Below are 15,596 nucleotides of genomic sequence, written 5' to 3'. Positions count from 1 at the left end.
AGAAATAGTTAGATTCTGGTATCTCATTAAAGTCGTCTGAAAGAACATTCTGACCTTGATTCCCACAACTGAAAATGTTTTGTTTCCAAAAGTAAAAAGTTTCCTGCAGAGCTTTGTATTCTGTGTTGTTGATTTGTGATCTGTGTTGTTCAAGAAGTGTGTAAAATTCTAGTATTCACAGGTAATAATTTTATCTTTAAAGTACCACAAGCTTGAGGTTTAGGAGATTACAATCTAGGATTTGAACTAAAAATAACTGGACAATAGATCCTGAGGTTCACTATACCTAAACGATGGAGAAAGCAAGTGGCTGTGTCCAGTACCAGTTGGAGCCTGCTCGTTGTCATCAGCTTCACATAGTGCGAATTACAGTAATCCATTCTAGAGATGACAGATGCACAGCTGGGCATGCATCTTTATTAGCTGTGAGCTGGAAGTGAGGAAGGTTAATGTTTCCCTGCCCCTCAGATCAGCTTAGCAGCATGGCGAGTGGTAAGGTACATGGTGCGGTTAGTGATGCTCTTAACCACTAACAGAAAAGGGCAGGAATATTAAGAAAGGAGTGCATGACACAGGGAAAGTAGCTGCAGGAGGGAACAGAAAATAGCTTAGTGCTAACACTGGCAATGTCAGTTCCTGATTTTTATGTAATTGTTTAAGTAGGGTAGCATGCCTGTTCTTGTAGTGAGATGCTAAGCCTTTCTCGTGAGTACTGTAATAGTGATGCTTCCTGGCTACTTAAGCTTGGTGGGGAGGCAGTCCCAGCTGAAGATTTGTAATACTTGGAAGCTTTCAATGGAGAAAAGACAAGTGTTGTATATTCCCCTTTTTTCACTCCTGTCACTTTACGCTTTCCGACATTGTGGTTGAATCATTTTATTTTCACTCAAGATATATTGTCTTTTAGTGCTTTTAGGATCTTTCAGTTGCATCAGTGATGATTGTTAACAGCTGAAGCCATGGCATCTTGTGATTTCTTGTGTTGTTTTGCAAAGATCCAGAAGAAGCAAAATATTTCCTTGGGTAGTGGACACAACAGGTGATATCTCTAGAATATCGTTTATCCAGTACTGCCTTTAACACTGCCATCTGAATGACTGATATCATTTGTGTTGGGCTGCTTACCATTGCTGTTTCAGGATTATTAGACCTGAATTTGTGCATACTATTTGCTGTTTATTGATGCAGTTGACATGTGAAGCCCCTGAAAGTGGCATGGTACTAAAATAAATGGGGGAGAAATAATTTATTTTCAGTTATAGTTCTGGATTTCTACAGTGTTGAAGTCTGCATGAAAGGGAACATAAATGTCAACTAGCTTTCTGGAATAGTTTTTCCACATAAAAATATAACTATCTAGAAATCAAATAGAAGTTCCTTCTTGCCACGTACTTTTGCTGCTGCTTAAGAAAATTGTTTGCTGTCTGAGGAAAAATATGCAGGACGTTTAAAAATTAGGAAATTAGGGTGAAAAGCCATGAGATAATTATTGTATTTCACACAAGATAGATAGTTTGCATTCTCTTGTGGAGTGAGGTTTTGTGTTTACTTTATACTAAATGTGAAGTGTTCTCTCAGCTTGTCATTACTTAATTAAATCTTCTTGGTACGTTCTCTCAGGAAAGAATAAGTGTGTATATCAAAAGTCATATAAACCAGAATTGCTACAAATATAACTTAAGAAGTATAACAAAAAGTCAGTAAAGAAGAATCCTTCTTTGAAGGTTTTTCATTATAGTTGTACTTCGTCTCCTCTAGGTTTTCTTCCAAATTCCTTTCCAATACTTCTAGCTTCTTCTTTTTCCCTGCTGTCCCCTTACATTATGGTTACTAATATTCCTGGTTTTGTGATGAAGGCAGAGTTACTTCAAGTCAGCTACTGTTGTTTTGTAGTCGTCCTGTAGCCAAGCTGCCAAGTGATGCTTTGTTTATTCCTTCTGCATCTGTGCTGTCATGCGTGGGTTGAACAAATGTTTTCCTTAGTGTGTGTGAGCCCATCCAGGCTTGGGAGAATGAGGCTGAAAGTCTTCATCTTGGCTTAATAAATAATAATTAATTGTTATTTTTTCATTATAAAACAAAATAGCTTTATGTGGCATTCCCAGGCCATGTGCCTTCAAGAAATAAATGACAAGGACCAGGAACTCAGCCTGGCACATTTGCCCAGAGATCCTGGCAACCTAATCCTAGTATTTAAAAGCCTGTACTGTGCTCTCAGAAGCCATTGGCTAGCACTGCATTAAGGAAAATACAAGAACCAACAGTGTTCTGTTAAACCACAAAATATATGCCAGCAAATGTGATTTGCACATAAGTGGGGCTGCAGTTAAATCTGTTATGAAAAACAGTCTTTTTAGGATAAGCATGGAATTTTACAATTAAATTTAAGATTCATGCACAGACAGGGTTGTGTTGCTTAACCAGTCATGAGAGCTTTCTTTTTGTTGTTGTTGTGTTTTGTTTTTTTCTTTGTTTTTCCCTCCTTCTATTTTTTGATGGCAAAACTTTATAATTACTTTGCTTCTCCACAACTCTGTGTGTGTCAGTTCAGAATGTGGTTCAACTGAACAGCGAAACTTCTCCTTTCAGTCTCTACTGGAAGGAGCAGTATTGCACAAAAGCAGAACAGAGATGGGTTAGTAAGAACAGTGGCATTTTCCAAACCCATTTTGCTTGTGCATGCACTAATGCTTGCCAGGTGTCAGATAGTTGTCACCAGTGAAAATGTACAGTTACAAGAGGGCATGGAAAAACTGCTGTGTTTTCTTTTTCTTTAGGCTGCATGTTCACCTATGTGCAAAATTATCTGCTTTCTGCTAGTATTGTATTTCTTGAGAACAGTAGTTCATTTTCATTGCATTTTAGCTGTATTTTTTGAAACAGCAGAGTTTGATATGTGGAACTTTTAAATTGCACAAGTGAAAATATCAGAAAATAGATATTTTAACTTTAAAAACTACTAATGTTATTTTTTTTTTGTTTTGCTTTCTAATGCATAGTGGAATCTACTGAATGAATAATTTATTGTTTTTGTTTCAGTTATCTTCAAGTTACTCTGTTTAGGCACAACTGAGATGAAATGTGTATGTATTGCAAGTAACTTGAGAATAGTTGAACTAACTTTTAAGTTTGAGAGAAAATAAAAATATTTTGGGAATGGGAAAATTTCAGAGAATTTCCTCTGTAGATTTCGTTTTTGAACAGTTGAGCTATTCAAATGTGTGAAAGTGTGAGCTTCGCTGTTGGACCGTGTTTTTTCCTCACATTTTTCCCTTACCCTTGCAATTTCCCTCCACCAACAAGACTGTGGTTCTCAGGCACAGAGAGTTTCATTCAGATGCTGTGTTCAGGTGAGCAAGGCATTCTTGCTGAGGAACAGTGGAAACAGGGTTTTCTCTGGTTATACTTTCTGTGTTACCTGGGTGGAACTTTCTCAGAACTGTTCCATTCCTGCCCACTCCCAGCTCTGTATGTTTAGGATGAGTTCAACACTTGTCAGCATGTGACGTGCTTCTGTAGAGTATGTGTAGGCATTATGCTTGCTAGATGGGTTTTGTTAGTGTTGGATGCGTGACCAACATTGCCTTACACCTTTACAAGAGGGCACAAATGCCAGATTGTTCTTGACCATGTTCGTCTTCCTCTTACTGCCTGTGGTAGTAACATGGAACCCACCAAGAGTCTGAGCTGACATTTCTGGAGAGTTTCACTTTTGTTTAAGAGTTAGTGAAGAAAAATGCCTTCACACTTATTGTGGCTGCTTATTATATTTTAACAAGTACTTCAAGTAGGTGTCTGTTCAATGTCAGCACATAAAAGACAGGAGAACACTTTTAAGATCCACATCAACTATGACTTTTGTGCCTTGAACATCAGCACAGATCACAACAAAAAATCTAGCATAGAAATATTGGCGTGTTATTAAACTAGAGAACCTGTCCAGCTCCTGCATGATGTCTTCAGGACAAGGCCAATACTAGGCCCTGGAGCAGGGTCCAGTTTATTGCACTGCAGCATTGTCATTATACTTGTTATGATCCTTAGATTGCTCAATGCTGAGTTAAACAGTCTCCTTCTTGAAAAAGTAGGATAGCAAAAGATGTTTGTGCTTCTTTGTGGCATTGTTAGGTTGGTGACAATGAAATTTGATAGCAGCAAGTAGTAATAAGAGAACAAGCCTACTGTTCCTCAAAAAATCATCACCTCTGATGAGGCAGTTGTATCATTTCCTTCCCTTCTCCGGTGGTTGACAACAACTATATCCAATACTTAGTACCAAAGTCTACCTGAAAATTAACGTGACCTTGTTTATATGTCCCTCTGTCTTCCTCAAGAAATGCATTTGGCACTGAGAGAAAAGAAACTACTGATATTTAATGTTTCCATGGTTCTGCTTACTATATCAACAGGACTACATTTTTTGGTTTAGGTACCTCTTCTTACTTGGCTGGTATCAAGTAAAAGTTTCTTATTTTAAAGAATATCAAATAGATTGCATCATGGGATTTACAAAATAGGAGTTTTCTTCCTCCTCCATATGCCCATGCATGCCACCAGAACTCTGTTTTTATCTTTTGCCTGTTTTTAGGTATAGGATTACATGGAGTAACTGTAGTTTTTGCCAAGAAGTAAATAATAATTTCAATGTCAGATCAAATGCCAGAATCAAGAGGGCAGCACTACAGTTACTGGTTGACCAGTGAAACAAGAATTCCTTGGATTCTTGAGGCAATGTCACTTGCAAGTCACTTGGAGTGGAATTAATGCTAAGACCTGTTCAGAAAAAGAAACAAAACCTACTCAAAAAAAGAACGTTGTTGTCTGTACTGTTTGCACTGTGATTATACAATATGTTATTTTCAGTGTAAATTCCCCAGTCTGTCCTGCTTGTACTTTTGGAGTCTTTGATGACCGAATGTTTCGAATTGTAAAAAGCAGATATGGTTGGTTTAAGTTTCACACAAAAGCACATGTGGGGTCCATGTGCAACCCTCTGAAACTTTGGTACTGAAACCTGTGAATTAATGCTGAGGCACATGGGGAGTTGCTGTGGTATCACTGCTGCCAACATTTTGAAGAACTTGCATTTAAATTAAGGTACTCTAACCTTCAAACTCAATGGACAAAATCATTTCTGGAATGTACTATGATGTCAATTATAATATTACCGCAGCTTACACAATATTGATTATAGATCAGAAAAACTTTCCATTCCTCAATAATTAGGCTAATGAGAATTCCCGCATATATCGTAGATTGAAGACCATTTAGCTTCATAACTACTTGATGCTCTGTTAGTAATACTCTGCAAGACGTTTCGGCTTTGTGAGAACTCTCATACAACCTTTTCCTTTTGGTACTCCTCTGTTCTAGCAGTTCTTTAAAGATAAAATTGACTGTCCTCTTTTTCTAGAATAGTTGGTACAGAGGAACACATTTTAATAAAACAGGTTGGAAAGGAGGAGAGGGAAGAAACAATTGCTGTGTCGAGCAGAAGTAGGTAGAGAACCTTACAGTGATGAGAACAGCCTGATTTTTTTTTTGGCATTATTCACAGGGTTACAGAGTTTCCTTATTATGTGGAGAACGAGTAAATCTGGAAATCCCTCTCTAAACTGCTTTTCAAAAAAATCTAATTTATTACCAGAAATTTCCATCTTTGAGAGGGAAGAGAAAGAGGTTTTGGTGGTTTGAGCCCTCTTTCATGGTTTAGGATGTCAGAAGAATTATAGCCTTGTGTTACAGGCCATTGCTTTGCTAACTCTGCACTTTCTTGGACTCATAAACACAGTAAGTAATTCTGCTTTTTGTAAAGATTCCATGTAAATCCTTTCTGTGGTACATGGGTTGCCAGCTGGTTGGTCTGAGCAAGAATGAGAGTGCTCATTAGCTGAGTAGGCTAAAAAAAAATACAGGAAACAAGGGAAGGCTTTTTGGAAGATTGCTCACAAAAGAAGTTAATAGTTCTGTTGGCCAAGGACTTTTGTCACTCTCAGTGATGCACAAGGCTCTCTCTAGAGACTTAAAACTCCACAGTTAACATTTTTTGTCATATGAAGTGTATTAAATAGAATTCCTAAACCTGCTAGAGCAAGAAATTTTGTGAACTTCAGTGGCACTAGAGAGCCACTCCTCTCCATATGTTAACTTGAATCTTATTTGCTCGGAGTAGAGGATTCATTCATGCACCTTTTGTTCCTAAGGACAGAAATAATATTAGAACTATGTATGCCAAAAGGCAGCAGCAATGGAATTTGCAATACCCTGAAAGTTGAAAGGATTCCTAGAATTATGAATCTCAATTTTCTTCAAATATTAAACGTTGTAGAAAGAACTTTGGGTTTCTGTTGCTGCTTTCTTACTACATAAAAGATGCTGTGCTGTGTGTCACTTGTGCAAAAACACAGAATTAACCAGAAGGCCCTGCAGAGAAATGGTCATGTAATTCTTGAAGTTGTAAGTCTCATGGAAGGCAGAGGCCAATTAAAAAGTATTTTCATCAGGGATTTCAAACAAAATGGAAAATGGGAATGAAGATGGGAGGCAAGAAAGCATTGGTTTTTGCATGACTATTGAGAAAGGGAGTTAATAAAAAAAAGATTTCCTATGTTGTTCTTTGCAGAGATACTTACTTAATGAATCTTCCTTTCAGCACCTAAGAGTCGTCTCCAGAACCGTTTACTCTTTCACCTGGCACATAAGGTATAATGTCTTTTCTTCACTCACACTTCGTTTTGTTTTCTTTTCAGTTTGGTAACGTGTAATTTATGCAGGCAACCTGGCCAAATAATTAAATATCTGTGGTGGCAGGAGAACAAAGGTTTTCCACAACCACCCCACTGTATTAAAATGTAGAGGAGAAAGTAAGTGTGAAAACAGGATCTCAGAATAATTGCCCTCGGCAAATATCTAAAGTCTTACCACCCATTTCATGTAAGTCATAAAATAAGAACTCGATGGTATTTTTGATTACAAGGAACCTAGGATTTTAGCAGAATCCCAAGTGTATAAGCCACTATTTTCTTTTTCTTTGAAGTGTACCAAGATTCCCTAACGCAGCTGTGTTATACTTAGCAGTTTGACCAGAAAGGTCCATATGTTATTACTGGTCCTCTTAAGTTGTTCAGTATCCAAGAAGTAATACTGTTTATGGCATGAGATTTACTTTAATTTCGACAATTAAATGACTATTTTGCTTACCACACATAGCTGTCTTCCCTTAAATTTGGTTTCATGCCATCATGTATTATACCTAACAAGTAATGGGATACTGAAGAGACTGAGTTTTGGGTGGAAGAAAATACAAATACTGAGTGTTAGCTTTGATGCTAGATTCTCTTTACTTGAATCTCTGTAAGTTTATGGAAGTAATCTTTAAACGTTTTCGTAGTGGCATTGGCTCTTACAGATGCCTATGATAAAGAGAAATTGAATAATTCCTAGTTCATATAGTTAGTATTTGGGAATAAAAGACTTTATGAAAATATGAAGCACACTGCATTTAGTTCTGTTAAGCAGTTCTCTTGCCTTTAGACCAGAGTATCATTGTGTTACTGTCTCAAAAAGGGAGAAAGAGGATTTGAAGAAAAACAGAGCAGATAAATGTTTTAGATGAAGTTGAATAAGATATAATTTGTGTATAGGAGAAATTCATAATTCCTGCTGCTGAGATTAGCAGAACCAGCAAAGGGAAACACTGGAATAAGTGATTTGAGGAAAGTCATTGTTGAATAGCCTCAATTTTACTATTGCAATACAAGTATATTATTGTTTAACAATAATACAAGTATAAGATGATTGTTTAACTCTGGTGCTTGTTTTTACCCTTGTGTGTTTGTTATGCATTAAACAACAACACTTTTAAAAACAAAAGGTTTAGTTAAACTGAAATTTTAAAGCGATGATGAAAGTGAACTTGTTAGTTCTGTAAAGAAGTATTGTGAAGATTAATTCTTGCGTGTTGGCAAGGCTTGTGTTTTTCTGATGTTTATCCATGAGAAAAAAAGTTTTGGATCTATAAGCAGCAAAAAATCAGCTGGATTGAATAGTAACTGTCAAATTTTGTGTTGTAAAATTCTGGTTATGAAATAATTAATTCAACTCTTCCCCTCTTATCCAGCAAGGCAAGTGACATGTAATTATGTCTAAATCACACCTTAAAGGAAAATGTGTACTTAGTTTTAGCCTCATATTTATCTAGTTTCAGCTGGTCTGCCTTTTAATGTTTGGCTTTCTCCACCAGTCAAATTAACTTTGAAGTAACAGAGTTCTTCCAGATGTTAAAAATGAGTCACCTGCTACTTGCCAGCAAGGGCAAAACTAATCCAGCTAATTAACTTAAAACGTATTTCTCACTGAACTCTTCTGAGAATGTCACACCTTCTGTTTTAGTTCAGTGATGAGAAGAAATTGATGAGCTCTCACCAGAATCTGCAAGACATTACAGAAGATCAGCTTAGTTTGGCATCTATCCACTACATGCGGTCCCACTACCAAGAAGCTATTGATATCTACAAGCGCATTCTTCTTGATAATCGGTTGGCATCTCTTCTTTAAACCTTGCTGCAGTGTCTCTGATTTTGTTGGTATTTAACTCCAGTTAGTTGCTTGCTTTCTGAAAGTAGGAATTTTCCCCAATTATCGTGCCCATTTCCAAGTGCAAAATGTGCACAAGTTGCAGACCCCTCAATTTTGTTCATTGCAAATCATTGTTGAAAACTGCATGTTTAAGGAAGAAGTTAGTTCTCTATTGCTTTTTTTTAGTGATATTTTCCCGTAATTCATTCTGAGAACCTTCTTTATTTTGTTACTTATTTCTTCTGAAATCACAAATGGTTATGTACCTCTTTTCTTTCTCGTGTTCTCACTCTCTCTGATGACCAGCCTCGTGACTCTTGCTTGTGATTGTTGATTTCTCCTTTGCTTGTAACCTTTCATATTGTCCTCTTTTGACCTTGTGTCTATCTGTATTATCCAATCAGTAAAATTCTTAGTGTTTATGTAGAGAACTCCTTACATTTCTTTTAGTCTGGAATTATTTCCATTCTACTTATCCTTCATCACACTGTTTTTTTCTATCATATTCTGCAACTTCTGAGTTCATAATTTAACAAGGAACAAAATGAATTCTTAAGTGGCTGGAAATATGGTCTGGTAAAATAGGAACTGCTGCCCCAGAATATATAGGTATCTTTTTGAAGCCCAATTCAGATCCATTCAGATATTTCCAGTTTTATGTCAGTATTAAATGTTTTTGCACATACTGCATAGAAAATCTTATTCTGCTGGGCCAAATTTAATTACTTAATTTCTGTGGATTTCCTTAGTGTGAATTACCACCTTTTCAAAGATTTGCAAACCAACAATTTTGCACGTAATTCTTTAAAGTTGCAATAGCTGACATTGATAAAACTCATGTACATCTGTAACTGGATCTCTGCAATTTATATAACAATCTAGAGGTAGAAAAGTACCCAAAAAGTATTTCTCGGAAACCTCAATTTTGATGTGTTTGTAAAAGATGTACAGAATCTAGTAGATTTAAATCTACTAAGGCTGCCCGGGGAGGTGGTGGAGTCACCATCCCTGGAAGTCTTTAAAAGACGTTTAGATGTAGAGCTTAGGGATATGGTTTAGTGGGGACTGTTAGTGTTAGGTTAGAGGTTGGACTCGATGATCTTGAGGTCTCTTCCAACCTAGAAATTCTGTAATTCTGTAATTTAAATGTTGTCTTTAATCCTCTTTCCTCTGCTCTGCAGGGAGTACCTGGCTCTGAATGTATATGTGGCCCTATGCTATTATAAACTGGACTACTACGATGTATCACAGGAAGTGCTAGCTGTTTATCTTCAGCAGGTTCCTGATAGCACCATTGCTCTTAACCTTAAGGCTTGCAACCATTTCCGACTTTACAATGGGAAGGCTGCTGAGGTATCTGTTGGACAGCCCTTGCTTGCCTTGTTCAAGATCACTTAGACATTACTTTTCATTGTTATCTGTATTAATCAGTAATTTTGATAATGGCCTTTTATTATGTCTTTGTGTCCTCTTAGAAATTTCACGTATTTCAGTTTCCCCGGTATTAAGCCACCTGTCCACATGCATGCACAGTGGTTTTAACAGTTTTCCTGGTCCACTTTTGACCTAGTATCTATAAATATAACCCAGTTGGTAAAAAGAATCAAGTAGAATTGTGAAGGCACAAATCTTCCAGTGACCCAACACTGCTGGAGATGTTGTTGGATTTAGGACTAATATGAACTTTCATTTATGTTTGTGTGCTGTTTTGTTTTCTCATTAAACTTCTTGATGTATGTAAATCCAGGCAGAGCTCAAGAACTTGACAGACAGTGCCTCATCATCTTTTGAGTTTGGCAAGGAACTCATTAAGCACAATCTGGTGAGTAATGTATTTCCTGGATTTCATATGGTCTGCTGTCATTTGTAGAGCTTTTCCTGATGACTTGTGAAAGGGAATATTTTGTGAACTGCAAACCTCTGAATTTCCACTGCAATATTAGTCCCATTCCAGAAAACCTACCTGCATAATCAATGTGCCCTCAAGTGTTTTTCTTTTTGTTTTGTTTTGTTTTTTCCCCTGGCATTCTTTCCTTGTCAGTTTTAGACGGTGTCATGAAAACAAGAATGTTGTTGCTTTTACCCCAAAGGCATATCAGAATAATTTATGGCCTGTAAGAATACCGTTGCAAAATTATTTTGTGGAGCCTAGTCAATAAAGATACTATAGAAGCAAGCAAGAGTGCATGCCTCTGAACTGTTATTTAATGCAAATACAGTATCAGTGGAATTCAGATAATTGAGAAAAATGGTCTTTATCTAAAAAGTACTTTACAAGGAGTTCATAGGGAAAAAGATACTGATACAAGCCAAAGTATTTGTGTATTCTTTACTAAGAGTCACTAATCACCTGTTAGTGTTCCCCACAATGGTATTACTGGCACTAGCTGTTATTTAATGATGGCCGGTTGCTTGTTTTATCATTCTTCAAGAACAGTCATAACAAGCTAACTCTTTGTTGTTTGTTTATTTGTTTGTTGTTTTGTTTTCTTTGTTTGTTCTTGTTTGCACCAAGAGTTAAAACTGATTTCAGAAGTTAACATTCTTTATTTTGAGTGTTGGTCTTTTTGTCAGGAGGTTATTGAATCAGTATATTAGATTTTGTTGTAAGAACAGTCATGTAAGATTGAAGTATAAAGCATTGAGTGTTCTTGATTATTTTAGGATCTTACAGCATTCTATACAGATGTAAAGTTGTTAGCCTGTTTTTTTGTATACGTGAATACATCATAAGCAAATTAGAATTTTTTACGTGTTCTCCTCACTTTTATTCTAGGACATATTCTTAAAAATGTGTTATGTATCACTGCCTTGAGCTGCTAAAAATGGAAATCAGTTAATCTCAGCTGATGGATTAAATGCTTAATATTCTTTAGAATAAAGATTGCTTCCCATATTAATTTTATTGTTATATTAAAGCAGGGATTACACTAATGCCAGTCCCATTGACCTTTTCCTGCTATTATTATAGGCCTATAAGAACTAATTTCATTGAATTAAGAGATCATAAACAGTATTCTAATACACAGTTTTTCAGTACTCTGCTTTTATCTGCAGGTTGTGTTTCGAGGAGGAGAAGGGGCTTTGCAGGTCCTGCCTCCTCTGGTTGATGTTATTCCTGAGGCAAGACTGAATCTTGTGATTTACTATCTCCGGCAAGGTAAATACACCTTCCTCTGGCTCATTCATAGCTTCACGGATGACTTTTACTCATCTGATCAACTGGTTACTCCTTGAAATGCTTTTCTTCTTCTTTACAGTAATATGTAATATTTAAAAGTCTTAATAGTGTATCTAGATCAGTTAAGAATTTTAGAAATCATTACTTCTAATGACTACAGCCATGTCTCCAAAACTTACAGGGTCTCTGGTAAAGATGTTCTGAACTGGAGTGACTGAAACACAAACTTGCGTCTCATTTTTTGCATCGCTTTAAGGTAGAGAGTTTTAGGGGTTTGGGCCAGATATCCAGTCTTAATCTCCTAGATTTGCTAGAGAGCTTCTGTCAGAGCCTGAGGAACGTAATTGTGTTAATGGTCTACACCAATGAAAACCAGGGCTGCTGCAGGGCTTCTCATACCCTGCCAGCTACCGTGAGTAGTGTGATCCTGTCACTTGCCTTTGTGCCAGCATTTATGCTTGTGCAGGCTGGATGTTGGTGAGGTGAGCTGGTCCAAAAAAAAACACCCCAAAAACCAAAACCGTATTTCTAACTTTTTATGAAATTAGATTACTTTTGACTATTCTAGTACCTTGTGCTAGCTTAATATGTGACTGCTTAAGGGGATGGGTAGGAAAGCAGATGTGTTGGTCAGGTGTTGAATTCTAGCCTGGCAGCTCCAATGTGTATTGCCTTAAGTCACCCTAGAATACTGTTCCCACAGTGTATGGCTGGTATGTACTAGCAAAAAAAACATGTTTTGTTTGATAAGGCTTGTTCTTACAGGCAGACTATAATGCTGTATTAACAAAATTTTGTCAGTTCAAAGGGCATCTTTGTAACATTTATGATCTTTTCAATTACTTATTTATTGGGGAGACATGAAGTTGTTTATTGAACTCAACATTTACATTTAAACATCTGTACTAGTAGTGTTTCTTGCTTGTTAGAATTAGTATCAGGTAAGAGCTGCTGGATAGATTTTGAAATTTTCATAAGGAAAAGATGAAGTCTCCCTCCAGAACCATCTTACCTTATCTTCCTTGAGGGGTAAATAAATATGAGAAGAGATATGACAGGAAAGTGATGTATTTATTATGATTCTTGACCTTGTACTGTTGAGAAGGTGTCCACTGGATTATGAATAAGGGGCCAAGTCATCTCTACTAGGAAAATTGTAGTAATAAAGAAGCTATTACTCACTCCGTGTTTGTTATTTGAGTTGTAGAAAACCATCACCACTGTGATATAAATTCACAGTGATTTATAGTTACCTTTCTCCTTCTGTCTAAATGCTTTATTTCTTTGGCTGTGTATTGGGGAGCATTGTAGAGGAAGAGTGATTTGTTCTAATACAGTGTGCTATGGTTTGTCATGCATTCTAACATGTGGTATTTTAGATGATGTGCAGGAGGCTTATAACCTGATTAAAGACCTGGAACCTACAGCTCCACAGGTAATTGGAAATTGATGTCATGGTACATAAAGACAGAGGTTATAAATAGGTACGAAATCTGCCACATACAAAACTGGTGTCATAAGGACAGCTTGCCCCATTCCCACTCTTAAAACTGTAGTGATTTATCCTTTTATCAGTCATAGGCTTAACACTCATGTATAGAGTATTGTATGTATGTACATGAGTACTTAGCATGTTTAGTACTGCACACCTAAGAATACTACCTAAGAGTACTTCAACTAAGAATACAACTCTGTGTTCAGACTTGGTTCTGGGGAGCCAACCATTAGTTCATATTCAAAAGCCCTCTTCTAACAGTTCTTTGTTACTTCTGCCTTGGTGATGGTTACCAGCCCTGAGATCTGCTACTTCAGATGCTCATGTGGTTTGTCCTGAAGCCATTTCAATAAAAATGAGCAAAATTAAATTAAACAGATTAAATAATATGTTTTTTCTAACCCTGTCTCACTTTAACTGCAATGAGTGAAAACTGCTACTGTCATTTTCTTCTGTGGCTGTTCCAACATCTTTAGTCTCTGATTTATTCCTTTTTGCAGTTTGTTTTCCAAAGATCACATAGCTGGGCATGAAAGAGACCTTTCATGAGTATGTGTGAGGATTAAATGGAGGGAGGGAAAAGCTAAACCTTGAGCACAGATCTGGTGATTCTGTGCTGAGGATATCTTCTGCTGTTTAGGGCTGTCTGAGTTTATCAGGAGTACCTACTACAACAGATTGATAGATAGAACTCTGAATTATAAAATTTAAACAAGACAAGTAAGTCTATTACACGCTGAGAAAATCTTGCTCTGTGAAGAAACCATCACCATAGCTCATAGTAGAGATTACAATGCTCCTATTCACAGTTCAGTAGGATAGCATGAGCACAAACCTCTTGACATTTCTACCCTGATGAGAAATGCCATGCATTTTGGTCCATGGTTGGTGGTGATTATAGGTAACCAATGTGCATACTAGAAGTGAGATCTGTGCATTAATATAACAATATTGCACTTGATTATTGGCCAGGCGATGGTGAAGTGGGCATGATACTGTGTTCTGTTGTAACTTCTGGTGCATCATCTTTGAGCATAAATTTTTATCAGAAAACACACTTCCTCTCTGCAGCCCAGATATTTAACAGTAGTGACTTGTAACCATGTACAACACCGTGCTGAAGCACTTTTTATCAGAATAACCAGTTATCTATTAAACTGAGTTGGGATAGAGTTAATTTGAGGAAGAAAATGGTGTACAAGTAGGCTGTTCTGTGTCTCCTGAAATCTTCACATTGTTCTCTCTGATCCCCTTTACTTTTTTTTCCAGGAGTACATCCTCAAAGGAGTGGTAAACGCAGCTCTTGGACAAGAAATGATTTCAGTGAGTTAAACCCATGAAGTTCTCCAGCTTCTTCAACAGTAGGATGTGAACAGATCTGAAGGAACTGGAATAGATTGAAAGGGGCAGTCATTTCACATTTAGACTGCAAGATCTCCAAGTCTCATCATCTTCCTCCCTGCAGTTCTCAGTCCATAATGAATGAAATGCAAATCTCTGTTACTAGTCCTGAAAATAAATCAAGCTGAATTTGGCTTCCCCATCTTGCTTCCACAACCCTGTTTGCTTTCTACTGTATTCCAGTGTATCTAGGCGCATACAGTGGCCTATTTTACCTTTTCTGGTTTCACTTCATCCACAGTTTGCCTGCTTATTGTGCTTCATTTCTCTCAACTATCTGTCCTCAAAGTGTATTTTTACTGTCTAATGTAGTATCAACTCTGGAACTCATGCTGGATTTTTTTTCCTCTCCTAGAGAGATCACCTGAAAATTGCTCAGCAGTTCTTCCAGTTGGTGGGTGAATCAGCCAGTGAACGTGGTATGTCTGAAATGTTCTTTCTCCATTACGTAATCCCTCTTATGATATCCAAATATATACCCTCATATCTTCATCTAACTGTTGACTGTTAGCTTGCTTAGTGCCAGGATTTTTGTTGCTATAATGAGTAACAGAAAGTCTAATTTATAGTGTAAAATAAATTTACAAGTTTAAATTAGAAGGCTCAATTTATTCTAAACTTAGTATATTAATTTGGCCAGAAAAGAGGCTCTACTGCAAACTTCTAGTCTTCACTGATAGACATTGTGGCAGCTTGTCTTATATTAATAATATCCCCTTCATAGAAACAGAAGACAACAGCATAATTGGATGAAGTGCATGGTAGAAACACTAACAGGTACAAATCTAGGACTGCTAATGAAAGCCTGCAAGCCTATCAAGTATGTAGAGTCCTAGCACAGTGTGTCCCTGGAAGTGAGGGATTAAAAGAGAGAGAGGAATTTGGCTACAGAGGGAAAAGGTGTCTCTGGGACTAACTTGCTGGTCTAATAAAAAAAAATAG

At 37.0% G+C, this 15,596-nt stretch overlaps 1 protein-coding gene across 2 annotated transcripts in view; it reads left to right on the top strand.

Annotated features, from left to right (window-relative positions):
* Window positions 1–15,596, top strand: part of IFT56 (intraflagellar transport 56) — a 60,227-nt gene that overhangs the window by 9,121 nt on the left and 35,510 nt on the right. For both annotated transcript variants that reach the window (XM_038168341.2, XM_038168390.2), the window contains exons 5-12: window positions 6,653–6,702; window positions 8,392–8,537; window positions 9,759–9,930; window positions 10,325–10,399; window positions 11,635–11,737; window positions 13,138–13,193; window positions 14,523–14,576; window positions 15,010–15,073. In XM_038168341.2, coding sequence (XP_038024269.2) covers window positions 6,653–6,702; window positions 8,392–8,537; window positions 9,759–9,930; window positions 10,325–10,399; window positions 11,635–11,737; window positions 13,138–13,193; window positions 14,523–14,576; window positions 15,010–15,073 — 720 coding nt within the window. The remainder of the gene's footprint in view (window positions 1–6,652; window positions 6,703–8,391; window positions 8,538–9,758; window positions 9,931–10,324; window positions 10,400–11,634; window positions 11,738–13,137; window positions 13,194–14,522; window positions 14,577–15,009; window positions 15,074–15,596) is intronic.

This window comes from Anas platyrhynchos, chromosome 1 (genome assembly GCF_047663525.1).
Source record: "Anas platyrhynchos isolate ZD024472 breed Pekin duck chromosome 1, IASCAAS_PekinDuck_T2T, whole genome shotgun sequence".
NCBI classification, from domain to species: domain Eukaryota; kingdom Metazoa; phylum Chordata; class Aves; order Anseriformes; family Anatidae; genus Anas; species Anas platyrhynchos.
This window is presented reverse-complemented; position numbering and strand designations above follow the sequence as displayed.